Source organism: Trifolium pratense, linkage group LG3 (assembly GCF_020283565.1).
Source record: "Trifolium pratense cultivar HEN17-A07 linkage group LG3, ARS_RC_1.1, whole genome shotgun sequence".
NCBI classification, from domain to species: domain Eukaryota; kingdom Viridiplantae; phylum Streptophyta; class Magnoliopsida; order Fabales; family Fabaceae; genus Trifolium; species Trifolium pratense.
This window is the reverse complement of record NC_060061.1, coordinates 10642884-10665572: the sequence shown is the minus strand read 5'-3', so window position 1 is coordinate 10665572 and position 22689 is coordinate 10642884. Positions and strand designations below refer to the sequence as shown.

General features: G+C 35.1%; 4 protein-coding genes across 6 annotated transcripts; 3 read left to right on the top strand and 1 right to left on the bottom strand.

Annotated features, from left to right (window-relative positions):
* Window positions 1-264: 264 nt before the first annotated feature.
* LOC123914142 (rust resistance kinase Lr10-like) lies at window positions 265-3882 on the bottom strand. Its single transcript, XM_045965156.1, has 2 exons — window positions 2790-3882; window positions 265-1681 (listed from the first exon to the last, which is right to left on the bottom strand). Exons 1-2 carry the CDS (start codon window positions 3598-3600, stop codon window positions 597-599), a joined length of 1896 nt encoding a protein of 631 aa, XP_045821112.1. The 5' UTR covers window positions 3601-3882; the 3' UTR covers window positions 265-596.
* A 4505-nt stretch (window positions 3883-8387) lies between these two features.
* On the top strand, window positions 8388-11240 carry LOC123914139 (rust resistance kinase Lr10-like). Its single transcript, XM_045965154.1, has 3 exons — window positions 8388-9404; window positions 9491-9517; window positions 10052-11240. Exons 1-3 carry the CDS (start codon window positions 8672-8674, stop codon window positions 11149-11151), a joined length of 1860 nt encoding a protein of 619 aa, XP_045821110.1. The 5' UTR covers window positions 8388-8671; the 3' UTR covers window positions 11152-11240.
* Window positions 11241-12500: 1260 nt separating this feature from the next.
* On the top strand, window positions 12501-13607 carry LOC123914138 (heavy metal-associated isoprenylated plant protein 28-like). The gene is made up of 3 exons (XM_045965153.1): window positions 12501-12703; window positions 12991-13066; window positions 13177-13607. Exons 1-3 carry the CDS (start codon window positions 12698-12700, stop codon window positions 13509-13511), a joined length of 417 nt encoding a protein of 138 aa, XP_045821109.1. The 5' UTR covers window positions 12501-12697; the 3' UTR covers window positions 13512-13607.
* Window positions 13608-14949: 1342 nt separating this feature from the next.
* Window positions 14950-22000, top strand: LOC123914137 (lipid droplet phospholipase 1-like). 3 transcript variants are annotated; one of them, XM_045965150.1, is made up of 11 exons: window positions 14950-15448; window positions 16605-16746; window positions 17181-17248; window positions 17667-17737; window positions 17859-18080; window positions 19333-19496; window positions 19585-19640; window positions 19747-19799; window positions 21144-21312; window positions 21396-21493; window positions 21572-22000. In XM_045965150.1, exons 1-11 carry the CDS (start codon window positions 15283-15285, stop codon window positions 21674-21676), a joined length of 1314 nt encoding a protein of 437 aa, XP_045821106.1. In that variant the 5' UTR covers window positions 14950-15282; the 3' UTR covers window positions 21677-22000. The 3 variants fall into 3 exon arrangements, with proteins under 3 accessions (XP_045821106.1, XP_045821107.1, XP_045821108.1); XM_045965151.1 differs by having other exon boundaries at window positions 15315-15448; window positions 16583-16746; XM_045965152.1 differs by having other exon boundaries at window positions 15335-15448; window positions 16591-16746.
* The last annotated feature ends 689 nt before the right edge of the window (window positions 22001-22689 follow it).

Genomic DNA, 22689 nt, shown 5'->3' with positions numbered 1-22689 from the left:
ATATCTATTATCTAAATTTGCTTTGCAATATGCTGATTCAGTTTGGATAGACTATGTGCCTCAAGGAATTGCTTCTGCTTTGAGCCTTTGACCTCAGATTTCATGCTAAATTCGTTCTATAATCAATGAAATATCAGTTTTCCATTGAAAAAACTAATCAATAATACTAATCCAATGTTTTTAACATAAAATAAGTTAATTTAAGCATGCTTTAAATAAAAAGTGTATTTACAAAATCATATATCTCTAACTAATTGAATGAAGTGGCCAATACCATGTATTTATTCACATAACTTGTACTTTCATGAAAAATAAGAAATAATACAATACAGATAAAATAACATAAAAAGTACTATTTCTAACACAAAGCGACTTTGTTAGCTATTAACCAACTACAACTAGTAGTAATTTCACACATAAATTCTCAACCCATTTTATCAGCAAATTTCTTTCCATAATAAATAAATGTAAGGAAGTTTCCAACCTTCAATTATTTATTTATTTATAGTTATCTAAATTCTCTCTTGCCAATAGCATTAGTTTCATTATTCTCATGCTGATTGAACTTCCACTCCACATGTATCTCACCATGAATGCTAGTTATCATCAAATTCATTTGCATCTGCTGACATCCTTTGCCAGGTTAAGAGAGATTCAGGACCAGGTGGAAGGTGTTGAGGCACTTCATCTCCTTCGAGCATTTCTATCACATCATTCATTGAGGGACGATCATCTGGTTTCATTTGTATGCATTTCATCGCAATCACAATCATCTTCATTGCAATTTTCTTTTCCTCCTCTGTGCCATTGTTTGTATCTATTGTTTCCTCAAATTGATCATAAATCCATTTAGCAAAATAGTCTTGCCAACAATTCTCTATATAATTTTTGTTCTTTTTTCTTCCTGCCATTTCCATTAGCATCATTCCAAAACTATAAACATCAGCTTTGTGAGAGAGGTTTCCAATGTTCTTGTACAGCAACTCAGGAGCCATGTACCCCATTGTTCCTCTTGCAGCTGTTAATGTCAAAATGCTTTGATCTATTCGGTACAACTTTGCCAAACCAAAGTCAGATAACTTCGGATTGAAATTCTCATCAAGAAGAATGTTATGTGGTTTTATATCAAAATGTATGATTTGCATTTCGCAGCCTTGATGTAAGTATTGAATTCCACGAGCAATCCCAAGAGAAATGTCATAGATTTTATCGTAGCTTAACGTGGATGAGTTTCCCTGCTCTTGTGAAAATGTGTGTTTATCAAGAGAACCATTAGGCATGAACTCATATATCAGAGCTTGCTTTGTTCTTTCGGCACAAAATCCGATTAGCTGCACCACATTGACATGGCGAATTCTTCCAATTGTCGCAACTTCGTTGATGAAGTCTTGTCCGTTGGTTTGAGACTTAGTCAATACCTTAACAGCTACTTTGCGTTTGCTTCGAAGCTCTCCTTCATAGACAGAACCATAGCCTCCTTCGCCCAACTTAATCTCGAAACATTTAGTCATTGTTCTGATTTGGGAGTAAGAGTATCTAATGGGCATGAAATTGTTGTGACTTAGGATAAAATCTTCAACTGTGTCATATATGGACTGATGCTTTTTTCTCCATTTCAATATCAAGAACACAACCACAAAGGGTGATCCAAGAACAAATTTTCCAACAATCCACGGGGGCACTGTACAAATAAATCAAATTAACAGGGATTGTTGTAATCCACAATACAATACCAGGCTATACGATTTCAAAAATAAATTTAAGAATTTAATTTATATACGATTTCAAAAATTATTTTACACATACATCCAATATATCATGGCTCCATTCAAATAACTAATAACAATTCATTGTGGGCTCTGCAAATGTGTACGTATTGTTTAAATTTTTTTAACCAGATTTCGTTGCGACAACTAACAATTCAAACAATTTTTTCATAAAAAAGATGTAAACAATATTTTATCTCCAAAAAATAATACTCAAAACAAAATTTAGCATAAAAATTTATTTTTTATTGATGACCGTAAGCCACTCGGTACATATATTAGTTTAAGTAGTAATGCAAATATTAGTTCATAGTATATTATTGATGATTTAAGTCACTTAGTATAGGTGGAGTATTATCATAAGTTATACATTTCAATTTTATAAGTTTAAAATTTGTTATTGCCAAAATGGTGTGTTTTGTACTTTTTATAACTTATAACATATATTTTTATATGAAATATAATTTTTGTGTTTAAAATTTGATATTGCCAAATGGTGTGTTATTGTGTTTAAAACCAGATGATATGTCACATTCATTAGTTGATGTGACAACATATTATTGGATGCACGTGTAAAAAAATTTACAACAGTGCATATCAATTAAACTCTAAATTTAATTTAATAAATAGTTTTCAAAAAATAAAAATAAAAATTAATAAACGTAAACAAACTCCCCTTAAATTCTATATGATTTCAAGTAGCAAAATTTAGTTGACGTATGGGACCATGACCGATCCCTGCAACGCGATAGGAGAGAGAGAACTGAAACCACTTGATTCCACAAGTGACAGTCGAACCAGATTAGGTGATCTGTGAATCGGATACTAGCGGTAAAAACAAAAATAAAATAAAATAAATTTAGTTGACGTATGGGACCATGACCGATCCCTGCAACGCGATAGGAGAGAGAGAACTGAAACCACTTGATTCCACAAGTGACAGTCGAACCAGATTAGGTGATCTGTGAATCGGATACTAGCGGTAAAAACAAAAATAAAATAAAATAAATTTAGTTGACGTACGCGAGAGTAGGGTGAAACCGAAGAGTGTGGTGGTGAGAATGCAGAGAAGTGGCAATTCTGGTTTCCTTTTTCCTTTACTGTCTCTGTGTTGCTGCTTCCCACAGCTTGTTGGTCGCCAACGAAGCTCAATTCCGTTGAGATACTCAGTGTGAACCTTCTCTGGATACTCACACTTACTCGTATCATTACATATCACCTTTTCATCCCAATCACTTATCATTACCTTCGTCTCTATTCTGCATGACTCTGCTATGTAACTCAACTCGAATATTACGTACCCAACATATAAATAGTAGTATTGCTTTTCCTCACCATCAATTCCACCACCACACGTCTCTGAAGAAATATTCCAATAGTAGTGATTATCTACCGGTTTTTCGCATCTCATAACCAATATAAACTTAAGAACATAAGGATCCACCATGTATCTCAAACTATAATCGGAAAAGAATGAGACGTTTTCGTACGGAAGAGAAATTGAATTGATGTTAAGGCAGTTATTATTATGGCCGACTCCGGTCATTATGTAACGGAAAGAGGAAGATGATGTATTAGAAACTAGGATGGCGTCTATGTGACGTTCACCATAGTTGAAGTAAATTACCGATTTGTTGTTTTCACATATTACTTCGAAACTGGGATTTACACATGACTCCTGTACGACTCCAATTGAATCGAATGAAGGTTTGTTGAATATCGTTCCGCACTGTTCTTCTGATGGAATGGGGCATTGGTCATCTAAGTGAATAGACCATGTCAATATTATTACAAAGAAAGCAAAAATGATTAGTACCACACACGACATAGTCATTTTGATTGATTTTCTGGGTTCGATTGGTTGAGGGAAGATGGAGCTTTGCAATTTTGGGTATCTGCTCTGAGACTCAGTCAGTGATGGCTGGCTGGACTAATCCATTTCACTCAGTCAGCCGATATAGGTCCCATTCTTACTCTTTCCATCACTCATATTTGATCCTTTAAAACAATATTGGAGACGTAGATGACTCAGGCCACATTTCCTGTCCAAGACGTTTGTTTGTGAGGACAAGACTTGCTGGTTGCAACTGTTGGAAAAATATGACATAGAATTATTTCATTAATATAAATCAAAGAAATATTGGTACAAATAAATATGATACATCATGAAATAAAATTGATAATGAGAAGAACTTATCGAATTTGATTGAGGCGTGCAAATGCACTGGGCTTAAGAGTATTTCGCCACCACAGGTAAGTTACCCGGTGCAGTTGGTCTCATAGCTAATACCCTCCAGGATACAACAGTCACTTCTTGCTAGCACTGCACGTGAATTAGCAAGATCTCATAGAACTACTTTTTGGATGCTCATGAGAACTTAGTATTATATTATATTCTATATACGAGTTTGCCATCTCTCTTCTTCACACTCTATCTTTTCCTCACATTCTCAAACTCATATCTTTCTTCTTCTTGGTACCTTTCTTATAACCACAAAGTCCTTGGATACTCTTGAAAAATTATTAACCATAAAAGTCTAGTTATTAGGATTATGATTGTAATTAACATAAAGCGTTACAAAGTTAAACCCTTTTAAATAGGAATGGACCAACAATATTTATTGACTAATTCAATGATAAATTAATAATATAATAATTAACTTTAAAATAAATTATATATGAAAATATCCAACAGCAACTACATTGGAGACGTTTTTTTTTTTTTTGACAAACATAAACTTATATCATTTCAATATTCAAAATAGAAGAAATACAAACAGGTAATGTCTCAAGAGTACAGCGACGAGGCCAGGCAATGGCCGCCCTAGCAAGGGTATGGGCAACCATGTTTGCTTGCCGCTTAATAAACTTAACCTTAAAGTTTGGATTACATAGCAAAATACTATTAATATGGCTAATTATAAAACTAAACTCAGAACTACCACCGCTCAAATGATTGATTGCATCCACAACACTTTTAGAGTCCGTTTCAAAAATAACATGGGATAGGCCTCTTTGTTCCAATGCTTGCAATGCTTTGAGTAAAGCTATGGATTCACCTTCCACAATTGAGCAATTCCCTTCCATCCACGTAGTTTCTGCCATCACAAACCTACCCGAATCATCGCGTAAACACCAGCCCGCGCTGGTTTTATTCATGTCAACATGAAATCCTGCGTCAATATTGCATTTAAGCCACCCATTGCTTGGTTTCTGCCACTTAGGAATCTGCTGCTGTTGTTGTGTAGCATGCGGCCTGTTATGCTTCAATTGTTGAGCTGAAAGCCATTCCTCCCACAAATGCTTTGCTTTAAGACCCAGCCTTCCACCTGGTTCGCTTATATCATTCCAGACAATGTTGTTTCTATTATTCCAAATCACCCAAACAAGCATCGCGAAACGCCCTGCTGTGCTACTGTCTTCATTTTTGCAGATTTTGAGGATAACGTCACGAGCATTACTTGAATGTTGCAGCCGTGATTCAACCGTGGCTGCCAAGCTTGCTGTTTGACAAGCCTGAAAGCTAGTTTCACACTCAAATAACACGTGTCAATCATCTTCTCGATCATGATTACAAACTGGACATAATACCGGACAAGGAACATGCTTCTCTTGAAGCCGCACACGAGAAGGCAAACACTCTTTACTAATTCGCCATAGAAGGTGTTTTGCCTTTGAGGGAGCACAAATAGACCAGAGGCTTTGCCAATCATGCTACTGAACTGTACCATTCGCCTTTCCTGTCAAATTCATCATTAATTTATATCCACTCTTGACACTATAAAGGCCATTTGAATTGTCGATCCATGTTAGCTTATCTTCCTCAAGCATATCAAATAAAGGAATCGCAAGAATACGGTTAGTAATATGCAAGGGAAAGATAGACTCAATTTTCTCCTTATCCCACATTTTCCTATTAGGAATCATAAGATCTTTAACATTAAAATTATGCACACTTTGATCATGCGGCGATGGAAGCCATGCGCCAGCTGCATCCCTTAACCACGGCTCCTGCATGACTTTGATAGTAGCCCCGTTTCCAACACTCCACCTACAACCATTCATAAGAATTCTCCTAGCTTCCCAAATGCCTCGCCAAGCATAGCTCGGATTATGACCCAATTTTGCTTCAAAAAAAGATGTTTTCGGAAAATACCTTGCTTTATAGAGCTTAGCCAAAAGTGAATGTGCTTGTGTCATAATTTTCCACCCCTGCTTAGCTATCATTGCCAAATTGAAACTATGAAGGTCTCGAAATCCCATGCCACCTTGAGTTTTCGGGTATGTCATACGGTCCCATGCTAACCATCGAATCCCTTTATTATGTGCACCTCCACCCCACCAAAAGGAATTCATCATTCTTTCAATATCCTTGATTGTAGAGTCCGGAAGGAGATAAACGCTCATCACGTATGAAGGAATTGCCTGCAGAACTGATTTGATCATAACCTCCTTTCCTGCTCTAGATAAAGCTCTACCTCTCCAAGAATTAATCCGTTTCCACACTCTGTCCTTTATGTAAGCAAATACTTGTTTCTTTTTCCTGCCTATCATAGAAGGAAGACCAAGATAGTTACCGGTTCCAAGAACGTGTCTGACACCCATGATTTTTGAGAGATCTTCCTGATCTGCTGTGCTCAAATTCCTGCTGAAATAAACCTCGGACTTTGTCAAGTGAATCTCTTGCCCAGCCGCTGCTTCGTAAGTCTTAAGAATGCTCATCAAATGATTAACCTCATCAAGTGTGGACCTGCAAAATAGGAAGCAATCATCAGCGAAAAGGAGATGGGACACCGACGGTGCCCCGCGACAGATTTTGACTCCATGTAACTCTCCACTAGCCAGAGACCTTTTGATTAAAGTTGTAAGCCCCTCAGTGACCAAGATAAAGAGGTAAGGTGAGAGAGGGTCCCCCTGCCTTAACCCCCTTCCTGGAAAAATAGGACCTATTTTCTCAAAATTCATCAGGACTGAATAGTTAACAGAACTAACGCATAGCATCATCCAATGAATCCACCGGTTAGAAAATCCCAATCTTTCAAGCACACCGCGCAAAAATCCCCAATCAACCTTATCAAATGCCTTACTGATATCAATTTTCAAGGCTAGTTCCCCTTTCATACCTCGTGTTCGCCGCTTTAGCGCATGTAAGACCTCAATGGCAATAAGAGCATTATCAAGAATTGATCTGCCCTCAACAAACGCTGATTGTTCCTCCGACACACACTTACCAAGACAGCCCTTCAATCTATTCGCCAGTAGTTTAGATATCATTTTGTAGAGAACATTACATAATGATATTGGCCTCAAATCCTTCATGGAAATCGGATTATCACACTTAGGTATCAGAACAATGTTGGTTTCATTCAATGAAGATGGGAAGTAACCTCTTTCTAACCACTCTTGCGCTGCCTCAAAAATATCATTACCGCACAGATTCCAGAAGTGTTGATAAAAGGCTGGATTGAAACCATCCGGGCCAGGCGCTTTATCCGGGTGCATTTCGAATAAAGCTTCTTTCAACTCTTCTTTAGTGATAGGCAACACCAATTTATCGTTATCCTCCTGGGTAATTTTGGGTGTAATAAGGGAGAGTACTGGATCATGGTTTGTTGGATTCGGTTTAAAGAGCTGATTAAAGTAATCTAAGGCTACCTCACGAAGTTCTGGTTGAGTGGTTACTGCAGTGTTGTCGTTATTCAAAAGTTTGTCAATCTTTTTTGCTCGTTGACGTGAAGAAGCCGACATGTGAAAAAATTTTGTATTCAAGTCCCCCTCTTTAAGCCAGTGCATTTTAGCCCGTTGTCTCCAGTAAGCTTCTTCTTGGACTAACAATCTTGCATGCTTCTCTTGGACTTCTCGGAAACGCCGCGAATTTGACAAATCAAGGCAACCCCTTAATCTTTCCATCTCCTCGCCACACTCCTTGATATCTTGCTTAAATCTCATTCTCTTCCTTCTACCCCACCCTTTTAGCTTCTCCGCACATCGAGAAGTTTTACTAATGATGTCAACGCCTCTTTCCTTCCCCCATCCTTCCTCCACCACCTCCCCAATGTCATCCTCCTGTAGCCAGCTATTTTCAAACCGAAAGGTGTGAGTTCTCCCATTACAAATCATGGGTGAGTTTTGAAGCAAAATGGGACTATGATCAGAGTGGGAAGTAAGAAGGTTCACAAGCTTAACATTAGGAAAAACCAGGAGCCATTTAGAATTTGCCATTGCTCTGTCAAGTCGTTCTTCAATAACATTCGGCGAGCCTCTGCTTTTAACCCAGGTGTACGGGTACCCCTCCAGATGAATATCTGTGAGGTCACAATCACAAACAGCATGTCGAAAACTGTCTTTGTCTGGTGAAGTAACTTTGTTATGTGTCTGCATTTAATTGGTTTCACTTGACTTTTCTCAGCACCTTTGGTGCAACTAGAAAGAACCCAAAGCCACACATAGCAATGGTTTTCAATTTTGCTTTTAAAAAAATGTTTATGCATTAATATTTGGTGATTTGGGACTAATCTGGTCGTGTCTTTGTATGGACCGTCCTATTGAACCCGTATCTCATCGGGTTAAGGGTCGAGTTTTCCTGGCTCTATCTAATGTTAGAAACGTCAAACGTGTGATGGACACAACCCAAACTAACACGACCTTTGTAGTTTGGACACCAATTAAGAAATACTATTATGTATTAATCAATTAATTAGGTATATTTAGAAAATAAAGTAAATGGATCCAGTCATTTGAAAGACTTATATATTTAGTGAAATAAATTTTTTTTCCCCAGAGAGACGTACAACTTTTTTTCAAAAAAAAAAGTGTGAATGGGTCATGCTCATGGTCAATGCAATGCTGCCCTACTAGTTACTAAGTCCCACTTATTTGTTAGATGAGCATGATGATTATCATTCATGGCTATTTGGCTGAAAAACCTCATCCATGTGTTCTTGTTTTGCCTCTTAACTACAGTTGCAGTTGCAGAAACTAGTTCCCATGATGATGACCAATGCAAAGAATCAAGTTGTGATGGTATTCATGGGCCATTCATAAGATTCCCCTTTAGACTCAAAGGCAAACAACCAAAATGGTGTGGCTACAATAATTCCTGGTATGAACTATACTGCACCGACACCAACCAAACAGTGTTGGAACTCCCCTTCTCTACAAAAACCATTGTCAAAACCATAAACTACACCTCACAAGTCATAACAGTATCTTATCCAGAATTCTGCCTTCACAAACAGATTCCTAATTTCAATATATCCTCATCTCCTTTTCAGTTCAACGATGACTTTGGACTCTATGAATATGTTTTATTCAATTGTTCAGGGACTTCTCATAGAAACGCAGACAACAGTCATAATGATAATATATTAACATCTGGAAACTTTTCTTGTCTAAATGTTCCGGGATTTGAAGTTATAGCAGTGAATTCGGAATCATCAATAATCAGGACACCCTTGCTGTCCTGTACCAGAATCCAAAGCCTTGTATTGTTGCCTAATTCTTTGTTTAAAAGCAACGTTGATGCTGGTCTCAATTGGTTCCAACCAGATTGCAGAAACTGTGAACGAAAAGGCGGGCAATGCACGGCCAAAAGAAACACATCTCAACACAAATTTAAATGTATAGGCATCCATAAAGGTATGGTTTCTTCTATATCCTTTCACAAAGAAATTATGATGTTATATATATAGTTGTGATAATCTCATCTTCAATTTTCTTTGCAGGTTCTTCAAAATGGAAAGTGATTGCTGGTAAGCTTTTCAAAGCTCAATCTCGTTTGGCATAATGGAGATACAAGTTCTACAATTAGTAAACTTATATATCCAACTTAATGATTGACATTATTCCTCATTCCCAATTAACTTCCTTAATTAAGTGCTTATAGTATATGCACTTACAATATACATGCTTATGTATAAGCTATTTTCATAAAAAAGATAAAATCAAGTCAAACTGTTTTTATTATGGTGATATGGGCCGTTTTCATAAATTATCATGGAGAGCATATGGAAATAAGCTGAAAACAACTTATTGATATCTATAAGCTGTTTCTATGAGCTCTCTCATATATTCTCACACGTGCTTATGCCAGTATATAAACTCGAATAAGCTAAATCCAAATATGTCCACCTTTTTCTTATTAATATGATCCATGTTCGTAATATTCAAGGACATATACTTGTATACTAAATAAATTGAAAGACAAAAGTGCGAGTGAATGATAATTATACTAATTAAGTTGCCTATTTACTTGTAATTAATTTGTTTTGTAATACTGTGTGTAGGTAGAATCATAGGCCCATTTTCTCTGATATTTGTTGGAGTCACGGCATATTGTATCGATGTAGCTTTCATTGAAAGGAAGCATTACACAAGAATCAAAAAGTTTTTGAAAGATTATAAAGCTCTTAAACCTTCCAGATACTCATATGGAGATATTAAAAGAATTACAAATCAGTTTAAGGAAGAACTGGGGCAGGGAGCTTTTGGTTCTGTCTTCAAAGGAAAGCTATCAAAGGAAGTTCAGGTAGCTGTTAAGGTCCTAAACACTTCAACAGGAAATGGCCAAGAGTTCATCAATGAAATGGAAGCAATGTGTCAAATTCACCACGTCAACGTGGCTCGCTTGGTTGGCTTTTGTGCAGACGGGAACAGACAAGCCTTGGTGTATGAATTTCTACCAAAAGGTTCGTTGCAGAAATTCATATCATCTGCAGACAATAAGGATGCCTTTTTAGGTTGGGAAAGGCTACAACACATTTCTCTCGGTATAGCTAAGGGAATTGAGTATCTTCATCAAGGTTGCGATAAACGAATTCTCCATTTTGATATCAAACCTCATAATGTATTGCTAGACAACAATTTCACACCCAAAATTTCTGATTTTGGTTTGGCCAAACTTTGTTCCAAGGAAAAAAGTAAAGTGTCAATGATCACGGCTAGGGGCACTTTGGGCTACATTGCACCAGAGGTATTTTCTAGGAACTTCGGCAATGTATCCTATAAGTCAGACATTTATAGTTATGGAATGATGCTTCTTGAAATGGTTGGAGGAAGGAAAGTAACCGATGTCACGGCCGAAAACAGCAACCAAGTTCACTATCCACAATGGATTTATAATCTTCTAGAGAACAATGAAGATATAAAAATCCATATTGAAGGAGAAGAAGACACTAGAATTGCAAAGAAGCTATCAATTGTGGGACTTTGGTGCATTCAGTGGCATCCGGCTAATCGTCCAACCATGAAGGCTGTGGTTCAAATGCTGGAAGGAAATGGTGAGAAGTTAGAGATGCCACCTAATCCTTTTGCCTCTCCATCGACAACCAGAACAGGTGCTAGACATCTGAACTTGGAGCTAGATGTCATCTCAGAAATAGAGTGAAGTTGCGATCAACAGTATTTACCCTGTATTATAAATTACAGCATCTTTAAATAAGTTTTATGTGCACTAGTAGGGAAAGTTTTTGTTGATCTCGTTCTTGGTGTAGCCTCTTAAGTCTTAACTCTGTTTAGCATGAATACTAATTCTGGTTTTACATTTTTTTCCTGCTGATACCAGCTCTGCTCAAATGTTGTAGCTTGTCTACGTCGAGTTCAGCGTAACTATGATATGTTGATCATCATGTATTGATCATCAAATCATTCTTTTTAACTTGCTGTATTGCTTCTAACTTGGTTCTTCAATTACTTGGTCATTATCATTTCACTATAGACTTAGATTGATCTTTGCTAGAAAGATTTTGTTCCTGAATATTCTAACTGAGACAGATTCTTTGAATGTGATTAAGGCAATGTCTATGCCTCACACTTCTCAAATCATATTTTGGGAGGGTATTAGTGGATACCAATTAGCTCATCGAGTATATCTATCAACTAAGTTTGCTTTTGCAATACGCTGATTTAGTCTGATTAATTTCATGCTAAGTTCTTTCTATAATGTTTCAGTTTTCCATTGAAAACACTAATCAATATTTCTAATCCAATGTTTTTAACATAAAAATAAGTTAATTTTGACATGATTTAAATAAAAAGGTGTATTTGCAAAAATCATGTCTCTGACCAATTGTATGTACTGCCCAATACCATCACATATCGGCAGATTTATTTTCAAAATAAATAAATACAAGGAAGTTGCCAACCTTCAATTATTTATTTATTTATAATTATCTTCTAAACTTCTATTTTGGAACTTCTTCCTTGAGAATATATTTTTTCTAAGTCAGTGATTTGACGCATTCATACAACACATTTGTGGTCGTTAGATCAAAATCAAACAGTTCAAATTTCAAGTTTTCTATTTTTTATTAAAAAAAATAATAATCAAAATATGCGTTGAAAATCTTGATCCAATGACCAAATTGTACTAACTGTGTGAATGCGTCAAATTTTCGACAGCAGGAAATCTAGTTTCAAACACCGGAGGGTTGATATACAACTTCCTGACCAAAGTGAATTCACTCTTAAAAGCAACCACATGCCGTGCCATTTTGAAGTTGCATGTTAGTCAAATCTGTCCATCTATTTCAACTAGTGCTGAACTGATAGCTGGCATGGCATACACATATAAAGAGTTTACATTTACATACATCTCTTTTAAATGTTCCTCCCAATTTCTAAGCATGTACTATGCAATTTCCGTTTTCAATTTCTACTTCCAAGTTTTTGCATACAAGAAGCAAGTTAATTAATTTAGAAAAGGGAGAGGAAATTCCGTGGGAATTACATCTGAAATTAATAATCATAATTTTGATTTTTTTTTCTTGAGCATATTCATGTTACATGTATTTCTTAATAAATGTAACAATATAAAAGGTCCATCGATCTCTATAGTCTTATTATATATATATACCACCTACAAGCGGACATAATCTTGCTGTGTTAGAAGATCATCGTTATTCATTGCATTTTGGTTTGTCTTACTTCAAAAAATGACGGTTAGAAACACCATATAGTTTTCCTTTCCATTGCTATCAAATTAATGTAGTCTTTCTACTGTCATATTTGTAGAAAACGTTTGTCGCTAAAAGAGTGCCACCTTCAATTTTTTATGTAGGTTTAATTGATTTTTTTTTGTCTAGTAGCCCAGTGAAATGATCAAATGTGACCATTATTGTAGGACAAATGAAGTATTGTATATATGATCATTTCCTTGTGTCACACTCACATTATCTTGGTTATTGCTTTTTTGCCTAACTATTTTTCCTTCTTTTGATAACTCTAGATAGTAGAGATGTGTGTGCACATGGACTGTGAAGGTTGTGAGACCAATATAAGGAAAGCTCTTAAAAAATTACGTGGTAATTATTTGTATTTTGTTAATTAATTAAGGTTACATAGATTTACTTTTCACTAACATTATACAAATGTTTTGAAGTTGTGCTTAACAATGTTAAAATCTTGTACATAGGAATTGATAGTATTGACATAAACATGGAGATGCAAAAGGTGACTGTGATGGGTTGGGCAGATGAAAAGAAAGTATTGAAAACTGTAAGGAAAACAGGTAGAAGGGCAGAGCTATGGCCATATCCATACAACCCAGAATACCATGACTTCACGCGCAATTATGCCAATATTTACGATAACAAGCCTTCTTCTTCTTCTTACAATTACTACAATCATGGATATAGTTATGGTGAAGATTTTGGATATTATAGAAAGCCAATTGGTGCAACAATGATTAATGACAAGGCTATGTCTGTGTTCAGTGATGAGAATCCTCACGCTTGTTCTATAATGTGATGTGAAACTATAGCTTGCATTATTGATTTAATAATTTAAGCATTTTTTGCTTCTGTCTATGAATAAATAGTACATCCAATTGTATCATGTATGTACTACTAGCACATAAATTGTTCTTTAGAATTATTGTGTAAAAGAATAAGCTTCAACTATTAGATAACACAGTTGTTTTTTTGAACAAGGATAACACATAGTTGTTAGCCATAGTTAGTTACTAAAACAGAGTTTTCATCATTATGTTTTATCCTATAGTATTGAATTAGTTTTCATCATACAATTCAATGAGGTTATTCGGTACTTCATACTTCTCTTTGTTAACAAAATAATATGGTATTAGAGTCTAGTTCATCAAAAAATAATATTCAGTTTATCAATGGCGTTACCGCTTTCAACATATCCTTATTATGAATTTAGGGACCAAATTACAGTATCAACCATCCATCCGATTTCCTGAACGGTCCAGATTATTTTGATGCATGTGATCGTAAGCTATCTAATGTGAAATAAATGGATGAGAACAATTACTGCGTGCTACTGTGTTCTTTTATCACTGCGGTAAATTAGGGAAGGCAATTTGACTCATACCCAGAGGGTACCCGCAAAAATTACCCACAACGGGTAGGGTAAAAACCCGCATTTTGGGTACGGGCACGGGTATGGGTAATTACCCGCAAAAATAAACGGGTATGAGTGCGGGTACGTGTACCTTAGTACCCATCCCGCCCCATACCCACATAATATACATTTTTTTTTTTTTATATTATTATATAATAATATATGTAAATCAATTTTAAACAATACAACTCTATTAAACTATTACATATTTTTAATAAAAATATTTATTTATAACATAATACAAAAATAATATGAATATTTAACATAAATATGAACTTTAGCATAAGGTTAGTAATAATTTTGTTTATAATTTTCATGAGTCAATAATAAAATCTTTGAAATTTTTTTAATTCTATTAAAATTATATGATATTTTATAATTAATCAATTTATTTTTAGTAAAAATGCGGGTAATGAGTACGGGTATGGGTACCTAGGTACCCACAAGGTATGGGGGGGGGGAAGTTGTTACCCACGCGGGTATGGGGATGGATACAGATATTTTTCCAATCTGCGGATATGAGGATGAGTACTATAGTAACCTACCCATACCCTACCCATTGTCATCCATACGATAAATCCTAATCCTAATTATTTAAGTCTAATCTAGCACTAAAACCTAAAAACTCTCACAAATTTTAATATTGTCGCATAAACTTGAGGTTAAATTAGAAATGTTGGTTAAAATATAAGAGACTCGTATCATTTCATATCTACATCTACGTTCTATTGCTTCGTCGAAGTGGACAGCACTTGCAATAATAAATAAATAATAAATAAAAAAAACTTGCAATAATAAATAAAAATAAAAAACATTAATCAGTAAAACAAAAAAAAAAAATTAATCATCACACAAAAAAAAAAGTAGGCAGCTTATGAAACCAAAAGTAATGATGTATCTCTCTCAATTTGGCGCGTAGTCTTTGTTGTCCGTATTGCGCTCTATCTCCTCTCCACTCCAGCACCAATCATAATCGCAATTGTCTTTTTTCCCATACTGTAGAAAAATGGAATGGGGCTTCTGAAAGTGCAGAGTTGTTCGTGAAGAAGATAAAAAGCAAAGCAACAATTCGTTCGTCGCTATTTGCGGTTCCACTTTGCTTTGAAAAGAGAGAATTAAGGATTTGCATTTATCTATTTATATCATATCTTCAATCATGGCAACGTCTCCGTTTATTCACGCGCGTTGTTCTTACTCTCCTCGATTTTCCAATTTCATCAACAACAATAACAACAACAACACTGCTTCACAATTACCACAAAACCCTCTTCTACCTTCTTCATCTTCTTCTTCTTCCAATTCCGGTCTCAATTTTCCTTCTGGTATATTTTCCTTTCTCTTCACACGCTTTTTCTTCTATTTTCAGATTTCCTTTCTGCTTTACTTTCTAATCATTCAAATTTCAATGCTGTTTTTATTTCTTGATCTGTATATGTGGTACCATTTCTGTGTTAGGCACGCTAATGGATTACAACAATGTGAATCCAAAGGGTTTGCATTTTCTAAATTCTAATATTCTATTTTATCAATTCATTCATAGAACAAATGTTGCTGCAATTAGCTCTTGTTTCTGTAAATAAGACTCAACAAACTTATCTTAGCTATTAACCCTAATATAATAAAGCAAAGCTCAGCGATCAAATGTATTAAGCCTTTAAACCCTACTGCGACCGAGCTTAGCAATAAAAGCTATTAATTGTATTGGTCTTTTGTGTATGCATATTTTTCAATGGCCAGTTTAGGAGTGTAAACTAAATTCAATTCTTTTTGTTTTCTATTCACATCTTACTTACATCCAGTAGAGAAATTTGTGCTCTAGACTTGAGAAATGCAACAGAAGGAAGTTGGTCAAAATCAAGTGTAACTCTGGTTTTAAGAATTTATTGATATATTACTTGACGTTGTGGATCTTGATGTCTAATTTTTATTATGCAATTGTTAATCAGATATGTTTGGATTTCTGTTACAAATGATGTTTGACTCCAGACGAATGTATGTTTGTCCCAAAAGAGGACAGCAAATACTTTTGATGAACACATATGTTTTTCAGTTTCCTAACATGCACCAACTCATTTCCTTCAATTTAGACAAATGCAATTTTGGTGGTCAAACATTAGTCAATATGAAATTATTCATGATCCCATAAGAGTGATTGTAAAGTTAAGCACCATGTATGGAGGGAAACCCGGTGCTGTAGTCCATAAGTTTGGGATTTGTGCATATATTGCTCCACTGACCCTAGGGTGGTGGGAACGTTGTGCATTGAGCAACACTTGTTTACAGTTATGGCTTCCTTGGCTTACTTTCTCCATCTTCTTTATTTGTCAATAGTTTTTCTGTGCTAGTAGTACTAGCCCAAACCTAGTAGCAACTAGTCTAATAATCCAAATATGATAACAAATTAACGACCATATTAATATTGGTGCAAGTATGAATAACATTTGGCTTTCATTAAGGCTGGCAGATGAACTTTGTCAGGTACAAACAGTGGACAGAGACACCAGGGCCTTAGAGCGCAAGCTATGAGTACCACCGCTAATGAAAGTTCTATTTCTAGCAAGGGAAATTCTAGGAATCACCCAGATCATCTCCTTGTTCTTGTTCATGGTATCTTGGCAAGGTATATTTTATATTTATATTGAGAAAATAATAAGGTGCTCAGACTTTTTTTTTTGAATTGTGGGTGAAAACTGAAAGATGAAATTAGTATGCATAACACTTTTACAGGTAGGTAAATTGTTTAGTCCATGTAGCCGACCCCACTTAGTGGGATAATCCTTGGCTCCTGTTGTTAACCGGAAAGAATTATGCTCTTCACCCTGTTTATGAATAGCTGGTACCCTTTCCGGTTTACTTGTCAATCATAAATCTTATTCATTTTATAAAAGTGATTTATAAGCTCACAATTTAGCAGATGGAAGTGAGAAAAATCAAATTTTGGGGCAATGGATATATATGTGCCATTCATAAATACACTTATTTATGTCGGTCATTTGGTTGTTGTTCTGTGGCTTAGTCTAGTACAAAGCTGTACTGATGTTTTTACTGATACAGTACAGCGGATTGGACTTATGCAGAAGCAGAGTTGAAAAGGCGCCTTGGAAAGAACTTTCTAATTTATGGTTAGTACATTTTTCACATTTGGTTCTCTATGTTATGTTGGATAAGACTCCTCTATAGTGAGCATTTTTTGTTGTGCGTCTGTAACATTTAGTGGCAGAGTTAGACACAAATTTCATTTTTTTGTCTATAATTTCAGTCAGTCATTCAAATTTTTCTGGTAGTTATGATTTGGCTTGCGAAATAAAACTCTCGCTCTTATGCTGAACCTTCTTCCATTTTTAGACTTTTTTTCGTTCTGAGTTAATGCATTTGAAAGTCTATTTGTATTGTTTAGAAAGTATTGATTCTAAGCTGTTTAAAATACATATTTGTCTTAATGTTGTGAAAGTTTTATTTTGAATCACTTGAGTACCTCTTCCATGAACGTAAAGTTACTTGTCTGGCCGAAGTCCTTAAGAATTATTTTGATCTCTGCAGTAAGTTCATCAAATACTTATACTAAGACGTTTACTGGGATTGATGGAGCTGGAAAGCGATTAGCTGATGAAGTGAGTCATGAGATATGCAGATTTGTGTGTCCAATGTTTGGACATCCAATTTCGGTTCTGATTGTTTTGAGTTTCTCTGAAATGTTTCGTGTTGTATGTTTATTTCCTTTTATCAAAACAGGTCTTGCAAGTTGTCAAAAAGACAGAGAGTCTGAAAAGAATCTCCTTCCTAGCCCACTCTTTAGGAGGCTTGTTTGCTAGATATGCAATTGCTGTCCTTTACAGCACAGCAGGAAATTCCCAAAGTACAAGCTTTTCAAAAGGAGGGATGATTGCTGGGTTGGAGCCAATCAATTTTATTACTTTAGCAACTCCGCATCTAGGTGTGAGGGGAAAAAGGCAGGTCTGTTCTGGACCATATTATTTATGTACCTGTGTTTTTTGCTTTATATAAGTTTTTACTTGTAAATCGTTGTTTCTGGCTACTTGTCTTACATTTTGTAATATTCAAAGCTGTCTTGGTTCTGTGTGTTGATGATTCACGGTTTGGAGCTTACGTAATCCTCTCACTGTTTTATTTATAATAAATTACAGCTTATGTATTGCCAGATTGGTTATGACTCACCATACTCATGATGTTACTTTTAGCATGCTAGTACCTTGGGTATTGTGGTATAGCAACAACCAACTGGTGCTTGGACGTCTATTCCCTCCAAAATATTCATATTATAAATTTTGCATCTTTGAATCTTATATTATAGTATGTTTGTTGAAGCTAGAATCAAGTTAAGGCACCATTTTTACAAGGCATGTATCTTTTAATGTTTATTTAGGTACTATAGTACTCTATTAAAATGCAACTGGTTGAAAAGTTATCGAGATATAGTTCTATGTAAGGATTTTTAACATTATCGAAGTCCGATATTATTCTTGGTTATGAGCATATTATAAACATTACTCTAGTATCTGTTTCTTCTTTTGCAGTTTTACTCTCATATACCATATATCTTATTATGGTTTTCTTTATTGTTGTCTCTCCTTTGTAATATTACTTTAGCTTCTTATAATTCGGTTTTAATCAAATTCAAGCATTGATATTCCTTACAGCCACTATAAATGATATGGATCACTCCTTTGCATATATAAAATTTCTTCTTCTGTTTTCCTTTTATTGTATGCATTGTTATTTGACCCAACTATTTCTTTTTTTAATCTTCAGGAATCATTCTTTCTTACCTAGTTATTACTTTATATTTTGATCTTTTTATACAAGCATACAGCCTCCAAAGACTTTTTAAAATAGAGAAAGGAAGAGTAAAAAGCAGAGAGAATACTAATAGCACTTCTTCAATAGCAGTTCCAACCAAAAAAAGACAACATGGTGCTATATAGTTCCCACCATAGCAGGGTTCAGGGAAGGGTTCCAATAATGAGAGAAAGTTAAATTGGGATTTACATTATCCACAAATAGACCCTAACAAAATTTAAATTATACTGGATAATTTTTATGTTACAGTTTTGAAAATTGTTAATAGAAAATGATATTTATGACACTTTGAGTCAACCCTTTTGTTGAAACTCTTCATATTTATCAGTTTATACCGAAAATTTACCGGCCATAAGAGTTTTGACTGTTTAGTGTGCATATTTTCCAGCTTCCATTTCTGTTGGGCGTCCCAATACTAGAAAAGCTTGCTGCACCTATGGCTCCTTTATTTGTTGGTCGGACTGGTAGCCAGTTGTTCCTTACTGATGGTAAACCTAACAAACCACCTCTTCTGTTGAGAATGGCTTCTGATTGTGAAGACGGAAAGTTTCTGTAAGCAAAGGAATCTATTTTTGCTTACTTTGTTTTCCTCTTTTTCAATTAAGTGATCTGTTACTTACAAGATTTAGTGTTTTTGTAGATCTGCACTTGGAGTATTTAAATGCCGCATTGCTTATGCCAATGTTTCGTACGATCGTATCCTCTCAGTATGTTTTCTTTGTTTTACGACCTGTTAGGTATATAAGTGGTAACTTTTGGTCCTCTCTTCCTCAATTTTGGTAATTTCTTTAACTTAATATAGATATGGTTGGGTGGCGCACTTCCTCAATAAGAAGGGAAATGGAGCTCAGTAAGGTGAATATGATGGTTTCTCCTTTTCTGTTATCTTGTTCACTTGTTATTGATCTTCAATAGATAACATATTTAATTTGATTGGAGTCATATACTGAACATCCTGACACTATTAATGTCTTGCACTTACTTGTCTTTAGTTTGTCACTAAGTGAAATGCAAAGCAGAAAAAAGAGGAGAGGGATTTCAGTGGAAAACAAGCAAAAAAATTGAATCTTCTTTATTTTAAATTGAAAAAGTATAAGCACTATTGTGGTTATGTAAGCTAAGCCTAATAAATCATAATCAATAAAAAAGGAGATAGATTATTATATCCTAAATTAGTGCCAGTTACATATTTGCAAAACTCTCCCTCAAGCTGTTGAATACATGTCAATTATTATCAGCGCACGTACGATGTTGGAACCACTTTGTTGTAATTTCTTGTTGATAGTGTGGTTCTATAATGTTATATGGGGTTGTCTGCAATGCTACTGACAAAATTAATGTCATGGAATAGTTTCATAGGATCCTTGTAATTTATTTTTAGGTCATCAAGTTTGATCTTCAATTCTTGATCCATAACACCTTTTAGACACTGAGCCATAGCTTGAAATTCTGTCTTTGCACTTGACCTTGAGACTACAATTTGCTTTTACCCCTTGTTACCAAATTTTCTCCCAAAAACATGCAGTGCCCCTGAGGTAGACCTTCTGTCAACAATCAACCCTGCACAGTCTGCATCTGTGCACACCTCCATGGGTAACTTTCCTTTTCTCTTAGTAGCAATCATATCTGTACCCTGAGGCAGGTATACCTTTTGTCATCTATCAAGAAAGGTTTATATTGGGCACTATGCTAACCCAGTTCATTAGTAGCCTAACCTCTGGTATCCCTTCATAATTACATATTGAAATTTGAAGTGGAAATTCCTATCACCACAGAGTCACAGCCTGTCAGCATGAAATGAAAGCCTCTGACCAAGAATGCATGTGGTAGCGTTTGGAAGTTGTATCTGTATTAAGTTATACTTGCATTACTGGTGTTCTTGAATGTATACGGAAATCTTTTAACAGTAAATAAAAAAATAAATGACGGATCAAAGAAATTAAAACTGCAACTAAAATATTGTTAGTGGTGTTAATTCTGGCATCCTAGTTGATCAATGTCGGGTTCCGTGTTGCAAACTTGGAAGAAAAATTATTAAATGTTGGAAAGGAGATAGATAATGATGACATCCGTGTTGTTCAGGGATGATTCTGTATAGGAAAACTAGGGGGACAAATTATTTAATATGAAAAAGGAAACTTGAAAATGCTTATATGTTTCTAGGCTTCTAAGTGCTAACATTTTCTATTGTATTGCCAGCCACCTCGCCAATCTTTAGATGGATACAAGCATGTGGTTGATGTTGAATATTACCCTCCAGTTCCTTCTGATGGCCCTCAGTTTCCACCAGAAGCAGTGAAAGCAAAGGAAGCGGCACAAAAGGCGCCTGATACCCAGAAAACTACGGAGTATCATGAAATCGTTGAAGGTGACATTATTGCCTAGAGTAGCTGAAGAATTATCTGTGTAATACTGTTTTTTCACTAAAGCTGCTATGTATCTTCTTAACAGAGGAGATGATACAGGGATTACAACAGTTGGGATGGAGAAAAGTTGATGTCAGCTTTCACTCATCATTTTGGCCTTTCTTTGCTCATAACAACATTCATGTACTGTATCCACCTGTTCTCTCAGATGATGATAGTATCATTAATAGAGTTTTTAACATAAGAACTTCTCAATTTCAGGTCAAAAATGAATTGTTTCACAATGCTGGTGTAGGAGTAATTGCTCATGTAGCTGAAAGCTTAAGACAACAAGAAGCGTCGTCAATACTGGCTGCTAGCTTGTAACTAGTGTATGTAATTACACTATGCCAGGGAGATATGACTAAACTGCACAGTACAGGATGAAAAATTCAGTCTTTAATTTTTGGCGTCACCAATATATTTACAACATTTCACTGTGGTCATATACGCATTTAAGCATGAGTTTACAACAAAAAATATAATGAAAGCATATAGTAGTTTTACTTGATTGTAATTATTATGTAACTTAGTAGAATGAATCATTATCACACCAATGAAATGTTTTATGTGTATTAAGATGACTGACTGGTATTGAAAGAATTCTTATTGGCATTTGGAAGAAGTAGGATATACCTTTGAGCTTCTTCATTCTTGGAGCTGATCTGTATGATTTGTTCTGTCCTTGATATGTTACAACTGTCATCGACATAATTTACTTTAGGCTGACAGTTAAACATATGAATAATTAGAGCGTTTAGATGAGATGATGCGAGTATTTCATAGCTTAACCGAGGTCTGGGTTTTATTCTCAAATTGGGCATGCAACAAGTTAAAACTCTCGGGGAAAGTTTTCCATTCATTTGGATACCACAAGGGTTGAGCGATTACTATCTGTAGTGTGGACAGAATATCTGAAGAAATATGTTTTATGGATATTTTATACTTGATGAGAGCATGTTTGGTTTCACTTATTTAAATTTATCTTCTTTTTTTTTTTCCTTACGTAACTAGAGAGACTTAGAGAGCTTATGACATGATGATAAGTAATTTTCATCTTATATCCATAAGCTATTAGGATAGTTAGCTTATCAAAATAATTTTGTATAAAGTTTGTTTTTGACTTATTTTTGAGTTTATGCAAAATAACTTATGCAAATAAATAATTTACACAAAAGTTTATTTATTTGCATAAGCTATTTTCATAAGCTCAAAAAAAATCAAATTCAAACGGGACCTTAATGTATGTTTTATTTTATGATGACGAAAAATGATTTTGAATGAATTGATTTTGTAAAATTGTGAAAAATAAGTTGAATGTAAAATACTCCATTGTACAC

Excerpts from the sequence above, each read along its gene's own strand:
- LOC123914139 (XM_045965154.1), top strand. The coding sequence starts at position 8,672 with ATGGCTATTTGGCTGAAAAACCTCATCCATGTGTTCTTGTTTTGCCTC. Across the intron at positions 9,405-9,490 it reads ATGTATAGGCATCCATAAAG|GTTCTTCAAAATGGAAAGTG; the intron begins GTATGGTTTCTT and ends TTTTCTTTGCAG. Across the intron at positions 9,518-10,051 it reads AAAATGGAAAGTGATTGCTG|GTAGAATCATAGGCCCATTT; the intron begins GTAAGCTTTTCA and ends TACTGTGTGTAG.
- LOC123914137 (XM_045965150.1), top strand. The coding sequence starts at position 15,283 with ATGGCAACGTCTCCGTTTATTCACGCGCGTTGTTCTTACTCTCCTCGA. Across the intron at positions 17,738-17,858 it reads GAAAGCGATTAGCTGATGAA|GTCTTGCAAGTTGTCAAAAA; the intron begins GTGAGTCATGAG and ends TTATCAAAACAG. Across the intron at positions 21,313-21,395 it reads GTATCATGAAATCGTTGAAG|AGGAGATGATACAGGGATTA; the intron begins GTGACATTATTG and ends TCTTCTTAACAG.
- LOC123914142 (XM_045965156.1), bottom strand. The coding sequence starts at position 3,600 with ATGACTATGTCGTGTGTGGTACTAATCATTTTTGCTTTCTTTGTAATA. Across the intron at positions 1,682-2,789 it reads CGGTTTCACCCTACTCTCGC|TGCCCCCGTGGATTGTTGGA; the intron begins GTACGTCAACTA and ends TTATTTGTACAG.
- LOC123914138 (XM_045965153.1), top strand. Across the intron at positions 13,067-13,176 it reads AGCTCTTAAAAAATTACGTG|GAATTGATAGTATTGACATA; the intron begins GTAATTATTTGT and ends TCTTGTACATAG.